This window comes from Cibotium barometz, chromosome 37, assembly GCF_041138505.1.
Source record: "Cibotium barometz isolate CiBa-2024 chromosome 37, ASM4113850v1, whole genome shotgun sequence".
Lineage (NCBI taxonomy): Eukaryota > Viridiplantae > Streptophyta > Polypodiopsida > Cyatheales > Cibotiaceae > Cibotium > Cibotium barometz.
In genome coordinates, this window is record NC_141082.1 from 29,560,775 (window position 1) to 29,577,153 (window position 16,379).

General features: G+C 40.6%; 1 protein-coding gene across 2 annotated transcripts; it reads left to right on the forward strand.

Moving 5' to 3' along the window:
- The first annotated feature begins 6,281 nt into the window (after nt 1–6,281).
- LOC147617142 (tubulin alpha-2 chain-like) lies at nt 6,282–9,933 on the forward strand. Of its 2 annotated transcripts, XR_015262383.1 has the most exons (5): nt 6,328–6,618; nt 7,514–7,748; nt 7,914–8,284; nt 8,778–9,684; nt 9,845–9,933. XR_015262383.1 is itself a non-coding variant. In XM_086776732.1 (4 exons), the coding sequence occupies exons 1-4, from the start codon at nt 6,526–6,528 to the stop codon at nt 9,432–9,434; spliced, it is 1,356 nt and encodes a 451-aa protein (XP_086632858.1). In that variant the 5' UTR covers nt 6,282–6,525; the 3' UTR covers nt 9,435–9,860. The 2 variants fall into 2 exon arrangements, 1 of the variants encoding a protein (XP_086632858.1); XM_086776732.1 differs by having other exon boundaries at nt 6,282–6,618; nt 8,778–9,860.
- Nucleotides 9,934–16,379: the final 6,446 nt, after the last annotated feature.

A 16,379-nucleotide genomic window follows, 5' to 3' on the forward strand; every position in this document is an offset into this window, starting at 1 on the left:
AACAAATGGTATTAGAGCTCCCTATTGACATTGCCTTGAGCATTAATGCCTCAATTTTTTTGTGATTGTATGCACAATGCACCGCGTCAACATCTGCCAACAACTAGGCACCAATGAAGTGTTGCTTCATTTTGTCTCCCGCAACACATCTAAGATTGTCCCTAACAATAAACCAGACACATCACCTCTGTGTGCTGAAACAACGAACTCATAGAAGAGCATCCGACTTGAAGAAAGGACTTTCTCCATCTACCTGCAACAAATAGACAAAAACAACAACAGTAGTAGTATCATTAAGCACTTGCAGAAATCCAAACAAAGAAGGTATTCATCAGAGAAAATTTGGGCTTTTTAAAATTTCTATAAATCCTACCTAATTTATGCATTAATGTTAAATCTCACATCATTTCTCAAAATTGAGGACATATATCAAGCATTAAAGGGTTGCTACTATAGCTTGCTACATCATCAACCCCCATGTTTGGAAACCCAAATTTATGAAAACCCTAAAAAGCCTTTTATTTTCTATGCAACTATGAGCTCTTACATGTTCATAGATAAGTTTAATGGGCCAAGGTTTCCATACCTGGAAAATGAAGATAAAGTTTAATTTGATGAAAGAAAACCTGGTGGGTTTGGTGAAGAGCACTACTAGTGCAACCTCTTCCTCCTGATGCTTCTACAACCAATGAAGAAGATCCCAAAACACAACAAGATCTATTTATAGTAGAGAATGATGTTGATACAACCAATGAAGAAGATCCAACAACACAACAAGGTCTAGAGCAGAAAGGGCATATGCCATCATTGCTCTTGGCTTGGGTGATGATTATTTGCATGACATTTTTTATGATTATTTACATGACATTTCAGATGATTATTTACATCACATTTATGATCTAGAATCACCAGCTGAGGCTTGGACAAAACTCGATTTACTTTTTGGTGTCAGTAATAAAAACTCAAAGCTATCTTTGAAAATCACTTTCTTTGAGTTATTACTAAAGATAGGAGAATATCTTACAGCACATGTCAGCAAAATGAGGAGTCTCATGACTCAACTAGCTGCAATTCAATCTCCAGTTAATTGAAGATGATGCCATGGCAGTGCTTCTCAAAAGCATGCTTGAGGAGTATGATGCCAACCTGGACCACCTTGAAGAACATTCCTAATCCTACCTTTCATTAGTTCTTTACAAGAAGAAGAAAGAAAGAAGAAATAAACATCAACAGAAGCTAAAACAAAGTTTTGATATAAAGACCAAAGGCTCATACAAAGGACAAGCCATAGGTAAAGCTTACACATTATGTGGGAAAAGTAATCACTTGGAAAATGATTATTTTAGCCTAAATCATGGTGGTATATGTGGGAAAAGCAATCATCTTGAAAAAGATTGTTATTCAAAGAAAAACATTGCTTATGAAGACCTTCCATATAAGAGGCCAACTATTGTGATGATGATTGGGCTTTTAAAGTCCATTATGTGTGCTATTTTATTGTGTGTGACCTAATCTCTTGTATGTCCTTACCCTTTGGACCCCATAACTGGCATGTGAGACTAGAGCCATGTGATTTATCCTTGACACAGTATGAGGCAATCCCTTGAGGGAGGGTTTGTTGGGATCAAGGTATTACTTGTGTGTGTGTGTGTGTGTGAACCACCTCCTAGAGAGTGGCAATGTGTAAGTGTCTTGTCTGTGTGTGAACCACCTGTTAGTGTCACCATTTGGCCACCCAACTGGTCCACCCGTGCTCGCTCGTTATGTATATACATTGGACTAGCATCCATGATGGCAATTGCATATGCCGAGGATTGATGCCACTCAATGTGTGATACTGTGGATTTGGCTTTCCGTTGGGACTTGTACCTGTGTACATGCTCGGAAATGCCTGGACTTGTACCTGTGTACGTGCTTGGAAATGCTTGGAGGAGTGGTGTTCCATTGGGTCTGGTACCATGTGAACTTTCCTGAACACGTCTATTTTGGTATAGTCTCATGAACAAGGATCGTCCATACCAATGTTGCATTGCATAACATCTTTATGTGCTTGCCTGCAAATTGAATTTGCATGCTGTTTTTATGCTTGCTTGACCAATGTGTAGTTCCAAGTAAGGGGAACATGAAATCGTGCATGTGAAACTGTGTGCTGACATGGTTATGTGGCATGTGATAGGTGGTAAGTATTGGTCAAAATCGAGCCTTCGAATCTAGCATTAATTTATAAGTGAGTGTCTACACACTTTATTAAGTTTTGGGTGGCCAAATCTCACTTATAAATTATGACCAGCCCTATGTTCACACACACTGATGTCCCGAGGTGGACAAAGCTCAATGCCCACTTCCTAGACCTTATCCCCTTTGTTCAAAGAGAGCAACCAACCATGTGGCCATCCTAGCTTGACCCCATCTAGCTTTTCCTCTTTGCCTGACACCCAGGGTGGATGTCTTATCATCTCTCTTTGTTCTCTCTCTAGAAGTTGGCGCCCTCCTTTATGAGGCCTTTTGCGTGACACCCAAGGTGGATGTCTCATCATCTCTCTTTGTTCTCTCTCTAGAAGTTGGCACCCTCCTTCATGAGGCCTTTTAGCTATATTTTCAACACTTTCTCCTTCCCAACACCATATCCAAGTTTGCTAGTGTGTTTTCCAAGCTTCTAAGTGTGTTTCTTCCAGGTTGTATTCACTCTTCTACACACTCCCAGACTGAAATTTAGCAAAATAGTCCTTTTCTTTGCTATAATTTCTAGTCTTCTGGGCTGAAAATCCTAATTTCAACCTTCCTTTCTCAAGTTGAACCATAGGGGAAGCTTTCCCGGGCTTCTCTGCATCCACTTGAACGCTTTTGTCATGAAGAATGACAAATTGAAGATTTGAACACTCCGGACGCTTCCATCATTGAAGACTTCTAACTCTACTTGCTTTGGTAACCTTTAATGCTTAATTATGGAAGCAAGTAGCAGGAGGGAGGAGCAAGACTCCACATTCACATACCCTTTGTAGTGTGCTCTTGTCCTATGTGCTCTCTCGGATATTGTTTCTACCATGTCTGGGTGGAATAATAGAGAGCAGATGGTAGGGAACATGGGCACTTGAGAGGGTAGTGTGAGTTATAGATCTTCACCGATAACCATATTGTTTGCAATACTATATTCATATACATTGGTATGGAAATCTGGTCAAAAATGCCCATGACGCTATGTACTTCATTCCCTAAGATCAATAAACATTGTTTGAGGGAGGAGCTAGTAGTTTTGGCTCATTGTGTGTCTCTTGTTAATTCAACAAATTACATCTTGTATTGTGCTTGTTGTCCATTAAAATCTTGGTGCATTTAAGTATATTGATTAGCATTATGTTCAACCAAACATTCCACATCGACCGGTGGAATTACACTTAGAGGGGGATCAAATAATATCTAGATATTTGTGTGTGCCTGACATAAGCAGTGTCATTGGGGCAACCTTTGTAACCTATAAAGGTGCATGCGCTTCATCAAAGAAATCAAGCAAACTATCACATCATTGAGTTGTGTACTTTTTATTCCCTCTCTATATTTTTGAACACACACTTCTATTTCATGAAGATCTTTTAACCTCCAGAGCTTAGGACATTTAGCATGGAGCTCAATGCTCATGTTTTGGGAGTGGATTCCACTCCTAATCACAATTGCTAAGCTAATTCTTGGATCAAAGCAATGGAATCTAATCCTCTTGGGCTCCAATTTTTATGTAATCACCCAAAAATGTTTTGCCCTCCCTAATGCAAAGTAAACTTTAAATGGAAATTAAAATTAAAAAACAAACACATCCAATGCTCCAAAACAGTATGTTTTTTGGAGTGTGACTTCCTAATCAACACCATGCAATATTAGGTGATCCCAATAGCTTGGAATGAACGAAAAATGGAGCCCTAGGCTTCCTAGGTAGCGGTGCCAAATATGTTTAAGTCAAGAGCTTACCTTAGCCTTGTCGAAGCATGTGTTGTTGGGTTTTACCTTAGAGCTGCAAATGTAACTTTCCATGTGGGTGTGCTAGCTCATCGTCATGTCCTCACTCCGTTGTCACACCGGAATGCTCCTTGCCAAAGAGGTGAAGGGAGAGCTCTCAATGCCTAGATGGAGGCAAAAAGAGATGGTCCTTCGTGAGATGGTTCTCTCTCACAAGGGAGGGAAGAAGAAGAAGCTCTTGCCACCAAAAGAAAACCTACAAAAAACCTATCTACACAAGCAAGCAAGATTCGCAAGTATACAAGCAAGTAAGAAGAGAGAAGAGGGAGAGATTACAAGTAAACTATTGCAACAAAATGATTGTGTATCAAAAATGACTTATATACAAGTAACTAGTTTTCACACTAAACCGGCCAACTTAGAAATAGTACGATCTCTATTACTAGTCTTGAGTAACTATGTATACTAAGTCTGTAGACTTTCCCTATTTAATATGAAGTGCATGGTAAGGCTACTTTATATGTTCTAGCACCGTCTTACAAAAGTTAAGTGTCTGTTCGCACGGGTAAGATGGTAAAGCGCCTTACAGTAGGTAGTACGAGCGAAACCATGTCAACTTACAAAGTGGTTAACATGTTCCGAGTCTACAGTTCCGAGTCTACACCACCACGAATGGTGGCACCGACTATGACCGTGGACCTACGTGGTCATGTCATGGCCACCCCACATATATAGGCCTATATAGATACATAACCATTCCCTTCTCCATACAATTTATCATTCATCACACCTTGAGTTTACTGCCTAGATTTTACTAGCATACAACCTCCATCTTAGCAGTTCTAAATCAGCTATCGAAGCTCCCTTCACACGACCACACAAGTGTGGGGATACTATATCACTTCAATAATATAATATTTTTCTCTGTCTCTATTATTGTGCAATTTGAGTTCTAAAGTTTTATGTTGTGAAAGATCCTACTTCTTGTGAATGTTCTCTTTACACTACAAGTTGTATTCTCTTACAACACGACCTAGCTTCCTAACTTAGGCTAACTAAACCGACCCCACTTATTTAAATATCTTCTAATTGCTAAGAACCATAAGGAGGTGGCTCTAATACCATGATAGAATTCATGGTAGGTCAAAGCCCCATAGCACATCTGTATTAAAGAGATTAAGATAATGAAGAGTTTAATAAATAATGTGATAAGCTCAAAGCATAAGCATAATTTTAGTTGCAAATCACTCTCTTACAAATGAGAGACCAACAAGTACATCCATTCTAGCCCTCAATAGGACCTTCTAGATCCCACATAGATCTATCACAAGAAACATGCAACTAGTGCACACTTGTCCCTGTAGAACTAAGCGGAACAAACATGTAGAACAAACATGCAATCAACTATGGAACTCTTGCACGATATTCAAGACATGTTGAAGACTGTAAGAGAAAGCGTATAGAGTTAGAAGATGGAGCCTAATCTTATGCCAACAAGAGAACTCTAAGGGTCTTGCAAGAGGGCATGTGAGTATATCTAAGAACTAAGTAACAGTAGAAGTTGCCCTCTAGGTGTTGTGGTCCCTACTATCAGATCACAAAGAAGATACATGATGTGGTTTATGGGTTACTCAAGCTATAGGGATTCGCCCAATGTTTCATGTCAATTGTGTGAAAGAATGCATGGGTGAGGGTGATGATGGTATTCTTATGGAGGACTAATCTTGAGTATATGACCCATTTTAGGTTAGCATATTGAATGTTCTAGAAATGCCATCTAATACGAGTATCCGATCAAGTAAAAGGGACAGTAAGAATTTAAGGCTATTTAAGAGAATATGCGGAGTGCTAAGGATATGCATAATTTCTAAGGCAAGAAGAATGTCTCATCCCATGCCCCAGATTGGTTAACACATCTAATGGTTGAACCTAGGGCCTTGGTTGAGGCATCTAAAGGGAAGATTTAGTGGTAAATATGGGCATTAGGCTAATTATAGCACTTGCAAGCAGAGACTTGGTTGAGATATCTAAAGGGGAGATTTAGTGGTAAATATGGGCATCAACGACACGTGTGAGGGGTGAGTTCTAGTGGTATGGAACACCAAGGTTGAGTTATGTCGTTAAATGCATCCAACTCGAGGGTGAGCATGATGGGCTCTACGGTTGGATGGTGAGCCAGACTTGAGGTTCTTACTTGGTAGGGAGGCTAACCATGGGTAAATCCTTACATGTGTAACCAACATAACACAAGGATTAAATTATTGGGCAGGTCCTTACGTGTGTAATCAACCTAACACAAGGATTAAATAATGTTTGGCGTGAGGAAAACAACCTAAGTTTGCAGAGTTATTTTTAGACGGATTTGATCCACGTCTGATTATTTAAATGTAAACGATGGAATCGGATCTGGTTGGCAAAACAGGCTGGTTTTGCCGGCCACCCCAGTATAGAATAGCAGCTATATCTGCTTCTACTTTGTGTGTGTGGCTTGCGTGGAGTCGTCTTCGTAAACGTGCCCACGAGCCCCCTGCAAGCCCTAGAACTCGTTAGGCTGTCTTGCTCCTCCTCTTCTTCATCATGAGGGAGTGCATCTCAGTCCACATTGGTCAAGCTGGCATCCAAGTCGGCAACGCCTGTTGGGAGCTTTACTGCCTCGAGCATGGCATCCATGTAAGTTGGAAGTGTCGAGGCTCTTCTGCACTGTTTTAGGGTTTTCTGAGCGTATTTAGGGTCTCTCAAGCCTAATCAGAGTTTCCTGGGCATTCTTTTACATTCAATCAGGGTTTCCTGATCTCTGTTAGGTTTTCTGAGCCATTTTCTGCTTAATGTATGTTTGTTTCTGTACTTTTTAAAGGTTTATTGGCCAGTGTTGCGTTTAATATAGGTATTTTCGTGTTTTGTAAGGGTTTCTTGAGCCTGTTTAGTCCTGAAGGCTTATCAAGGTTTTCTGTGCCCTCTTCCTGACGCTAATCAGGAAATAGGTTTTTCAGCCAACGTCTTCTCCTATTTAAGCTTGTTTTCTGTAGGGTTATCCAAGACGTTCTTCCTGTGTTGCTAGGGCTTTCGGAGCCGTTTGGTGAGACAGTTCCCGGCCCAATGAAGGCATTTAACGTATGTTGGAGTCGTTCTCCTGTCTGATCAAGGTTTTCCAACCGTTTTCTCCTATCGGATCCTTTAAAATACTCCCATTCCTGGAGGATTGTATGGTTTGCATTCATCTATGTGTTTTTGTCATCTTGTCATCGTAGATCTAGGGTTTTGAGTTAATTTCCTTAGATTTCTCTCATTTCTAGCAAGAATCTGCCATGCATTGTAAATCTGCTGCATATTCGTTTTATGCAGGCAGCAATTCATGTTCCTTGTGTTGTGTAGCTAGCTTTACTTCATTTCTGATGCATCATGGTTTCTCTGAGGTGTCTTGTTGAGATCTGACTATGTACATATAAACCAGCAAGTTAGGTGATTGCATTGTGCCTGCAAGGTGCTATTATGATGTTGATACGTTTTTAATCTCTTAGAGAGTGGCAGAATTATTTCTCATTTGGATTCTTGTCTTCTTTCATAGCCGGATGGTCAGATGCCCAGTGACAAGACGGTTGGAGGTGGAGATGATGCCTTCAACACCTTCTTTAGCGAAACTGGGGCTGGTAAGCATGTGCCGCGAGCTGTGTTCGTAGATCTGGAGCCCACTGTGATCGATGAAGTGCGCACAGGCACTTACAGACAACTCTTCCATCCTGAGCAGCTTATCAGTGGCAAAGAAGATGCTGCCAACAACTTTGCCCGCGGCCACTACACCAGTAAGATTCTACTCCATGCAGTCCATTGCCACAACCAGCTTTGAACCTTGTGATCAACATCTAGGGATTTCATTTGTAAAGACGTTTTTCAGTGATTGAGTTCAGATTGTTAGCTTACAAAGTACCAGCTTAAATAATTTTTCTACTGCCATGGCCATGTTGCAGTTGGAAAAGAGATTGTAGACCTTTGCCTTGACCGCATTAGAAAGCTTGCGGACAACTGCACTGGTCTGCAGGGTTTCCTTGTCTTCCATGCAGTGGGAGGAGGAACAGGCTCTGGTCTTGCTTCACTTCTTCTGGAGCGGTTGTCTGTGGACTATGGGAAGAAATCTAAGCTGGGCTTTACTGTGTATCCATCTCCTCAGGTGTCCACCTCAGTGGTGGAGCCGTATAATAGTGTGCTGTCAACCCACTCATTGCTTGAGCATACTGATGTAGCTGTCTTGCTGGACAATGAGGCCATCTATGACATATGCCGCCGTTCTTTGGACATTGAGAGACCTACTTACACAAATCTCAACCGTCTTGTGTCACAGGTAAGCTGCAGTTAAATAGCTTCATTTCTGGGAAGACCAATCTCATATGCCCTGACAACTTTGTTTAAGACTTGCATTATAGGATTAGCATGTTTTAGTGATATGAATGACCATTTGATTAGCTCTGTGGTTTTGTGCTAAGTTTCTCTTTATTATGGCTGAGTCTAGATTTCTAGTTATGTCTTTACCATGGCTCAGTCTAGGTGTCACCCCAGAATTTTATGTTTCATGATTTTGAGTTCCTAATACACATGCTTTGATGAAAACTTGCATCCATACTTTAGATTTGACATTACACTTGGTGTGCTCTGTTATTGATGGTCTTTGCTTGCTCTTGTAAAGCTTTGCAAGTATGCTCTTATGATGTCGTGGTTGCGGTGTGGTTGCTTTTGGACAAACAGCCTGAACCATCCAGTTTTATACATTGCGTTTCTTCTATTTGCAATTCTAAGTTTCTTGGGTAATTTTGGTGATCTCTGCTTTCTCCTTGCAGGTCATCTCGTCGTTGACAGCATCTCTGCGATTCGATGGTGCCCTGAATGTTGATGTCACTGAGTTCCAGACCAACCTGGTCCCTTATCCTAGGATTCACTTCATGCTTTCCTCCTATGCTCCTGTGATTTCAGCTGCGAAGGCTTACCATGAGCAGTTGTCAGTGGCAGAGATAACCAACAGTGCCTTTGAGCCATCATCAATGATGGCCAAGTGCGATCCTCGCCATGGCAAATACATGGCCTGCTGCCTTATGTACAGAGGAGATGTGGTGCCCAAGGATGTGAATGCAGCAGTGGCTTCTATCAAGACCAAGAGGACCATCCAGTTTGTGGACTGGTGCCCAACTGGTTTCAAGTGTGGCATCAACTATCAGCCACCTACTGTAGTGCCTGGAGGAGACCTTGCCAAGGTGCAGAGGGCAATCTGCATGATCTCCAACTCCACCAGTGTAGCAGAGGTGTTCTCCAGGATTGATCATAAGTTTGATCTCATGTATGCGAAGCGGGCTTTTGTGCACTGGTATGTTGGTGAGGGCATGGAGGAGGGAGAGTTCTCCGAGGCCCGCGAGGACCTTGCAGCCTTGGAGAAAGACTACGAGGAGGTTGGGGCCGAGTCTGCAGAAGGTGATGGTGAAGATGATGGTGAAGAGTATTAAACAGTGGTGAAGCTACAAGCAACGTTTAGGCTATGCTGAACCTGAATAATTTTGGTTCAAGTCCTGGCTTTAAGTGGTAGTGTCTCTTGAATGGCTTGCATTGGTAAAAGACTGATAATCCTTATTAGATTATTTGGGTTATGCTGAACCTGAATAATTTCAAGTTCTGGCATTAAGTGGTGTTCCTTAAGTGATTTGTCGGGAAGACTGATCACCCTTAGTAGACTAGCATTTCACTTAGAACTAGCAGGTTTATTCTGGTATATTTTCTTGTGCCCTGGGTTTTATGCTTGTCCTCACATGATGCAAGTACTGGCTTTAAGTGGTGTTCGTACTGATACAGGCATTAAGTGATTTGTCGGGAAGACTGATCACCCTTAGTAGACCAGCATTTCACTTAGAACTAGCAGGTTTTATTCTGGTATATTTTCTTGTGCCCTGGATTTTATGCTTGTGCCCTCACATGATGCAAGTACTGGCTTTAAGTGGTGTTCGTACTGATACTGGCATTAAGTGGTGTTCCTTGATCACCTTTAGTAGACTAGCCATTAACCATTCACTTAGAACTAGCAGGTATATTTTACTTGTGCCCTGGATTTTATGCTTGTGCTCTCACGATGATTCATGCAACTATCTTTCTTTTGATATTGCTACGACTATACATGGAGACTCTTTGCAATTTCAAGTACATGTTAGGCTTTGTGAAGATGAAGCAAGAGTGGCATTTGGATTCCGTTACATATTGTCATGAAAAGTTCCAAGGTGGTATCGTGTGGAGATTAGAGATGGTAAATGTGCCCTGCAATTGGTTTAGAATGCTTTGGTAGGCCTTGAGCCTTCACTGCCAAAGTTGTACAACATGTGCCTGAACATTGCCCGATCACACCACTTGTTGCCCATTTGCTGCCTCCGTTAGTCTCCTTTCTCATGCCTTTCTTGTTAGTCCTTTTCTTTCTCTTCTGCCCTCCCCTGTTTTCTCTCCATTAGGCCCCTTTCTCAAGCTTTCTTCTGCCCTCCCCTGTTTTCTCTCCATTAGTCCCCTTACTCAAGCTTTCTTCTGCCTGCCCTTTTCTTTCTCTGCTACCTGTCATTTTCTCCTTTTTCATCGTTCCTTTTCCCAATGTGGAAGTCCAGCTATCTGCATGGTTCCATACATTTGGGAATAGTATCTACTCCGTTGCTGCTGTTATGATCGTGAATATTTCTAGTCTTGTCAACTCTGTGTTAGTGCACACGTTATTTTTGAGCCATCATCAAGTAGCTTCCTATGCGGTCTCCCACAGCCATGAAATAGCTGGTATTGTGGCAAGTGCAAAGCTACAATTTTTTTTTTTGGAAAAATGAATTCATATCAACTACTTGGTGGCTTGGCGGCGCCAAACAAGTTACATCTCTTAAACCATGGGAAGATTCTTGGTATGAGAGTGCACTGAATCAGATTTCCATCAACCCTTTCATAGTGGGGAGACTGCCCATAACCCTTGGTGCATTCTTGAATTTAAGATGAGGCCATCTGCTTTTGCCATGATTGAAAACCTATGTAGGGTCTAGTTCCAAGCACTTGATGAAGACGAGTTTGACATGGGCAGACCTCCACGACCTGGTTTTTGCCAAGAATCCAAGACAAACGACTTCTTCACTAGACCGTTTCTTCCAAGAAAACCTCCCAAGTAATTATAGAAATAAACACACTTAACCACCACTCTAATAATTCACCATGAATTGTAATGTCACTTGCTTCTCGTCTCCCTTAAAAGCCACCATTCCTTTGCATTGAGTTCTCTACACCTCACTCTAATTTTCACAATCTCCATCACCTTCTAAACCTCTAGTTTATCTTTATCATTTCATGCCGACGGAGGTTGGTTGGTTTTATCTAATTAGATTTTCTTCTATCGATGTGCAACTGTAGCTCATTGACTGTACGTTACATACATAAAAAAAAGCTTGCTTCCAAAAGTTACTATGGGCTAGAAATTTATGAGCCCACAAAGGTTGGTTCTACTTTAATTAGATTTTTTCTTAGCACTCCAATATTTTTGGGGTGATAAGTCGAGTTCATATCTAAGTGAGTTCCGATAGATTGGGACAAGGCAACCTAAAATTTATGGGTAAATTTTGAGTCTCTATCACTCCCTATCCTATGAGATAAACTATGAATCAAACTATCTCCTTGAGAAATATCTTGGTAATAATCCAAAATTTATAGGTAAATTTTGAGTCTCTATCACTCCCTATCCTATGAACCAAACTATCTCCTTGAGAAATATCTTGGTAATATTGATAGTAGTTGTCTAGATCTTCTTTTATGGGTATCAAGTGAGCTACTCTGACACGAAGTTGGGGTTTGGACTTCGGTCACTTTTTAGAATCAAAACACACTTGTATGAAACCTGACAGCCTCCTCACCTCCCTTTCTCTCCCTAGGTTAAGATAAAGATATACACATCAAAGGTGAGATCGTAATTCATGGAAGAGAAGATGAAAGGCTTCGGAGAAGCAAGAATTTCTGTTAGTCTTGCAGCTCTAAACAAGAGGGCGATTCTTTGTTGGAAGAAAATCTTCCGACTCACGATTATGTGAACGGAAACATACGGGGAATATTGGTAAGGCTCATTCGTTCGAATTGGGCGATTTGGTCGGAACATATTAAAGCAAATGAATATAGTAATCACTTACAAGAGGATAAGACACATGGGATTGGCCTTTTGATAAGAAATTAAGAGGAATTAATCATGATTAAGAAGAAAGAATGGTCAAAAGTCTATAAAAACAGAGATACATAAAAAATTGCAGTTTTAAATCCATATAGGCTGTGCAAGAGAGGATTAGATAGATGCGTAGAGCTTGAAGAGAGCTTCGCGCCTATATAAAAACTTTCAAAAACGGACAATCGAGCGAAAAGTTATGAGCATTTTACTACAAGACTATAAAACTGTCAAAATTCGCCTAAAAGTTAGCAACTTTGGGAGAAATTCTAATCATCAATGAAGTGAGGGATTAAGAAATTAGTTACATGAGTGAAAAGAGCATATAAAGAGCTTCCCAGTCATATGATCAATTTAAGAAACCAACACCCGAGTGATGAGTAATTATCGATTAAAAATTGGGTATTGGACCACAAAAACTGCACTTTCCTCTCATTACATGAAACCTCAATTTTCACATAGCCTCTTGCCTTTCATCTCCTTCATGATTCAAGCTAGAGGGTAAGGGTTAACATTGCTCAGCGGACAATCGTAAAGATTTACCTATGGTTCCCAAAGTCTTTCCGCATGCTCATTACCGCTAAAACCATTGGTACCTCCAAAGGAGGGCGGCAATAAGGCAAGGGCTACCTTGAGAAGTCACAGGCCCACCAAGATAATAACTCCTTATCCCACTTATCATGAATCATCAAAGAGGTCCAAAATTGGGTTAAGCATGAGGAGCTAATGCTAAATGAGACATTCACATGTAAAGAGAGTGTTTGAATAGGGGTTTAAAAGATAAGAGAATGGCAATGACACAAAATGCTCAATTAAGGAGGCTCATTCCTTGATTTTAAAGGGACATGAGGGCTCCTTTTATAGGTGGAGAATCACCCTCTCTTCCATTGTTACAAATTACAACATAAAAAACTTCAACCCTTCAGTGACATAAGGGTAGATGTCACCATCAATTGTCCTCTTAGGCTAAGTCTTCTATTGATTATTAAATTGAAGACTTTTTGACTTTGAGAGTGTGATGAGATAATAGCCAAGCCTAAGTGGCGTGTAGGTGGAGATCCCACTTACACATGGCGGAATTCTCCTCTTCCATGTAGGCATTCTAGAAGAATCTTTCCCAATTATGCACCTACACACACTCCTCCACATGCCTTCCACACTCCCCAACTTGTAGCCTTATGGTGAATACCATATTAATAATACAATAAAAATCCATGTGAGCATGAAGGCCCACTTTTATTTTCCACATCACTAGCCTATCTACCATACCAAAGTATTTATCAAGTATACTTGTGGCATTTACAATGTGTGCACCCTAAATCAAGTAAAACCATTATATTTGAAGATAGAATGCTGTTATCGGGGTAGCCGCCAAGCCGCCGCATCACCACGCCGTTATTCCATTGTGGGCGCCGCAATCTTCTTGGATAAGCTTTCACCTTATTACCATTGAGAAACCATCAAAATATGCACAAAATTGACAATGAAAGATATCAATTTTTCACGTCACACTACCTTAGTAGACTTATCAACTACAACCATGATTGTATCAACTCCTCCCTATACTCTGGGAAGTCCAATGAAAAAATCTACATTGATATACTCCCACTTCGTCTGAGGTATGTTAAATGGTTGAAGAGTCCTTGGCAACTTGGCCTTATTTATCTAACAAACTAGACAATTTTTCACATAGTTCGAAAAGCCCTTTTTCATGCCTTGCCAAAAGAAAATGTCATAAGCTTTATGATGACATGGCCTCATGTGGCTCAAGGCATCGATAGCTACATTATCTGTCCCTAGTTTGAACATGATATCAAAATCCTACTCTTACGGTAACTCCACCCATGTTCTTTGTCTCATATTCAACTCTAGTAGAGAAAATATCCATTTCAAACTCTTGTGGTTAGTGACTAATTGGAAATAATTCCCCAAGATATAGTGCCTCCACAATTTCAAGTCATGAACGACGACATCTAACAACTTCAAGTCATGGATCAACCAAATTATCGTGCATTAAACCAAAAATTGGGCATACATAGTCAAAACTTGCAAAAACGAAACAGGGCCCAAAATGGCATATCAACTCCAAAACTTGGAAATTTTGGCCAACTTCAACATTAACCAAAATCTAAAAGATGGTTGTTCTCATTGATGGCTATTGGATTGTCATCCACAGTTAGGTGCACCATCAAAATAGCACTATCAAACACGTTTTAGCTCCCTTACCACAACTAGTTTATCTTTATCTTTTCGCTAGATACATATTGAAGGAAAATTTCTCTTAACATTCTATAAGTGATCAAGAATAATAACCATGTTTAGCTTATATACATTCTTCATAAGTGTTGTAAATCCAACAATAAGCAAAATCATAGTGGATAATTTTGAAACATTGTCTTCAACCCCTCTAATCTCTCTATTCAAAGTTGATTGTGAGCTTAGCAATTGTCTTTAGTTTTCAAAAGAGAAGCATACCATTGGCATTAGAAAAATACCATAGCATCATGACTGCCTTAGAGATACAATTCCAAAACATTTTATAGAATTCTATCGGAGACCATCCACAATTAGGGCTTTTTCCATCTTCATGGCTCTGATTGAAGATGATTCAAATTCTTCAGAGTTGAAGGTAAGGCAACTAAATGGTGAAGCATGGTAGCTCTAGAGATGGCGTATTTGCATTGATCAATTTTAGGAGAGGTTGAGAGAGAGAGAGAGAGAGAGAGAGAGAGAGAGAGAGAGAGATTGGTATAATACTCCATCATTTTTTTTGAATAGTAGGGATCCTAGTCAGTGTAGAGCCAGGAGGATTGGACTTTGGAGAATTGATAGGTAAGAAGGGTGAGCAAGAAGACATGACAATGATCGAATTGAGTACTGGAATGGAGACCTTGACTTTTAAAGCTAGGAAAAGAAGTGGTCAAGTCATTAGAAATATCAATCCTATCAAGTCGGGATTTTTTGAGGAGGGGAGAATCTTGCTAGGTAAAGTCCTTAGAGGAAGAGAAGTCCATAAGATTAAGATTTCTTTTGAGGAAGCCTCAGCTCTTCTACCGAGTCCCTCTAATAATTTGACCTTCTTGATGGAGTCTTAAGAACAACCACCATAATGAAATAACCCGAATTGATAAGCAAAGACTGCTAAAGCGGGCTTTAGTACTCTTGAGGACCGATGGCATAAACAAAATAGCAAAGATGTCACCTTGAGGGGTAGACATGGTAACAGAAATCCACCTGTTAGAAGGGTCAACCTGGGAAATTTTAGTACCATCACCAACCTTACTATTGTTATGGTTGGTATGAAACCACATATGTTGATCGATAGTCTGGAGAAACTAAAGCAAATTAGGGCCACCTCAAATTCTTGCAAAGCAATGAAAACAAGCTCAGATTTTAGTCAGGAGGAAATAACTCTTGCTCTTGAGGGGTGAGTAAGCCTTTGGGAATCATTAGAAAGCATTGTTGTTGGAAATTGGATGGGGAGCCAAGTCTCGAGAGGTCACCCATCCCAATTGTGTTCACACCAAATGAGCGCTTAACTGGAGGTTTCCACAAATTGGTCTAGCCATCCAAACCCCAAAACCTTAAGGTGATAGGGACCTACGATCCATCCATTTTGTGGAAATCTCCTAGGGCTACGTTTTGGTACTACTTTTCTCAACACCCCCCTTGGTGCCAACTTGTCCATGTTTTTTTAGCTCAGACGTTGAACTTGTCCATGTTTTCTTGGCTCACAGGATCAACTTGGCTTCCCTAGTGGCTCCGAGGTTACACTTCAACCCATGGTTCTGATGCCATCTTGGAAATTGGGTGGCAATATTAAGAGACTAAGGTTATGTAAAAGGGGAAGAGAAGGGTGTGTGTGTGTGAAGGGACTTAAGGTCCACTAGCTCATCTATTTAAAGGTGGAGCTAGAAGGCATTTTTGCATGGAGCAAGAAGCCTAGTTGTATTTAAGCAACTTAATAAGCAAGATATTTTCTTGTATTTTGTGTCTCTCTCTCCTCCACATAGTTGATCTAGCATGAGCACCACGAATTCTAACATGGTATCTAGAGCTTGGCAAGAGTAGGTCACTTTTGTGGTGTAGAATAGGTCAATTTTCTTATCTTTTCCCTTGTGGAGCTGAACCTCCTGGTAGTGGAGGCCCTTGAAACCAGCCTCTGGTAGAAACCAAAGTGCGGTAGACTAGCAGTCACCCTTCCACTTGTAGTCCAGATATGAAAACAAATTTGATT

Bases quoted from the DNA above. Each gene is read 5' to 3' on its own strand.
- LOC147617142 (XM_086776732.1), top strand. From the start codon at position 6,526: ATGAGGGAGTGCATCTCAGTCCACATTGGTCAAGCTGGCATCCAAGTC. The intron at 6,619-7,513 runs GTAAGTTGGAAG...CTTCTTTCATAG, and splicing joins GCCTCGAGCATGGCATCCAT to CCGGATGGTCAGATGCCCAG. The intron at 7,749-7,913 runs GTAAGATTCTAC...GCCATGTTGCAG, and splicing joins TGCCCGCGGCCACTACACCA to TTGGAAAAGAGATTGTAGAC.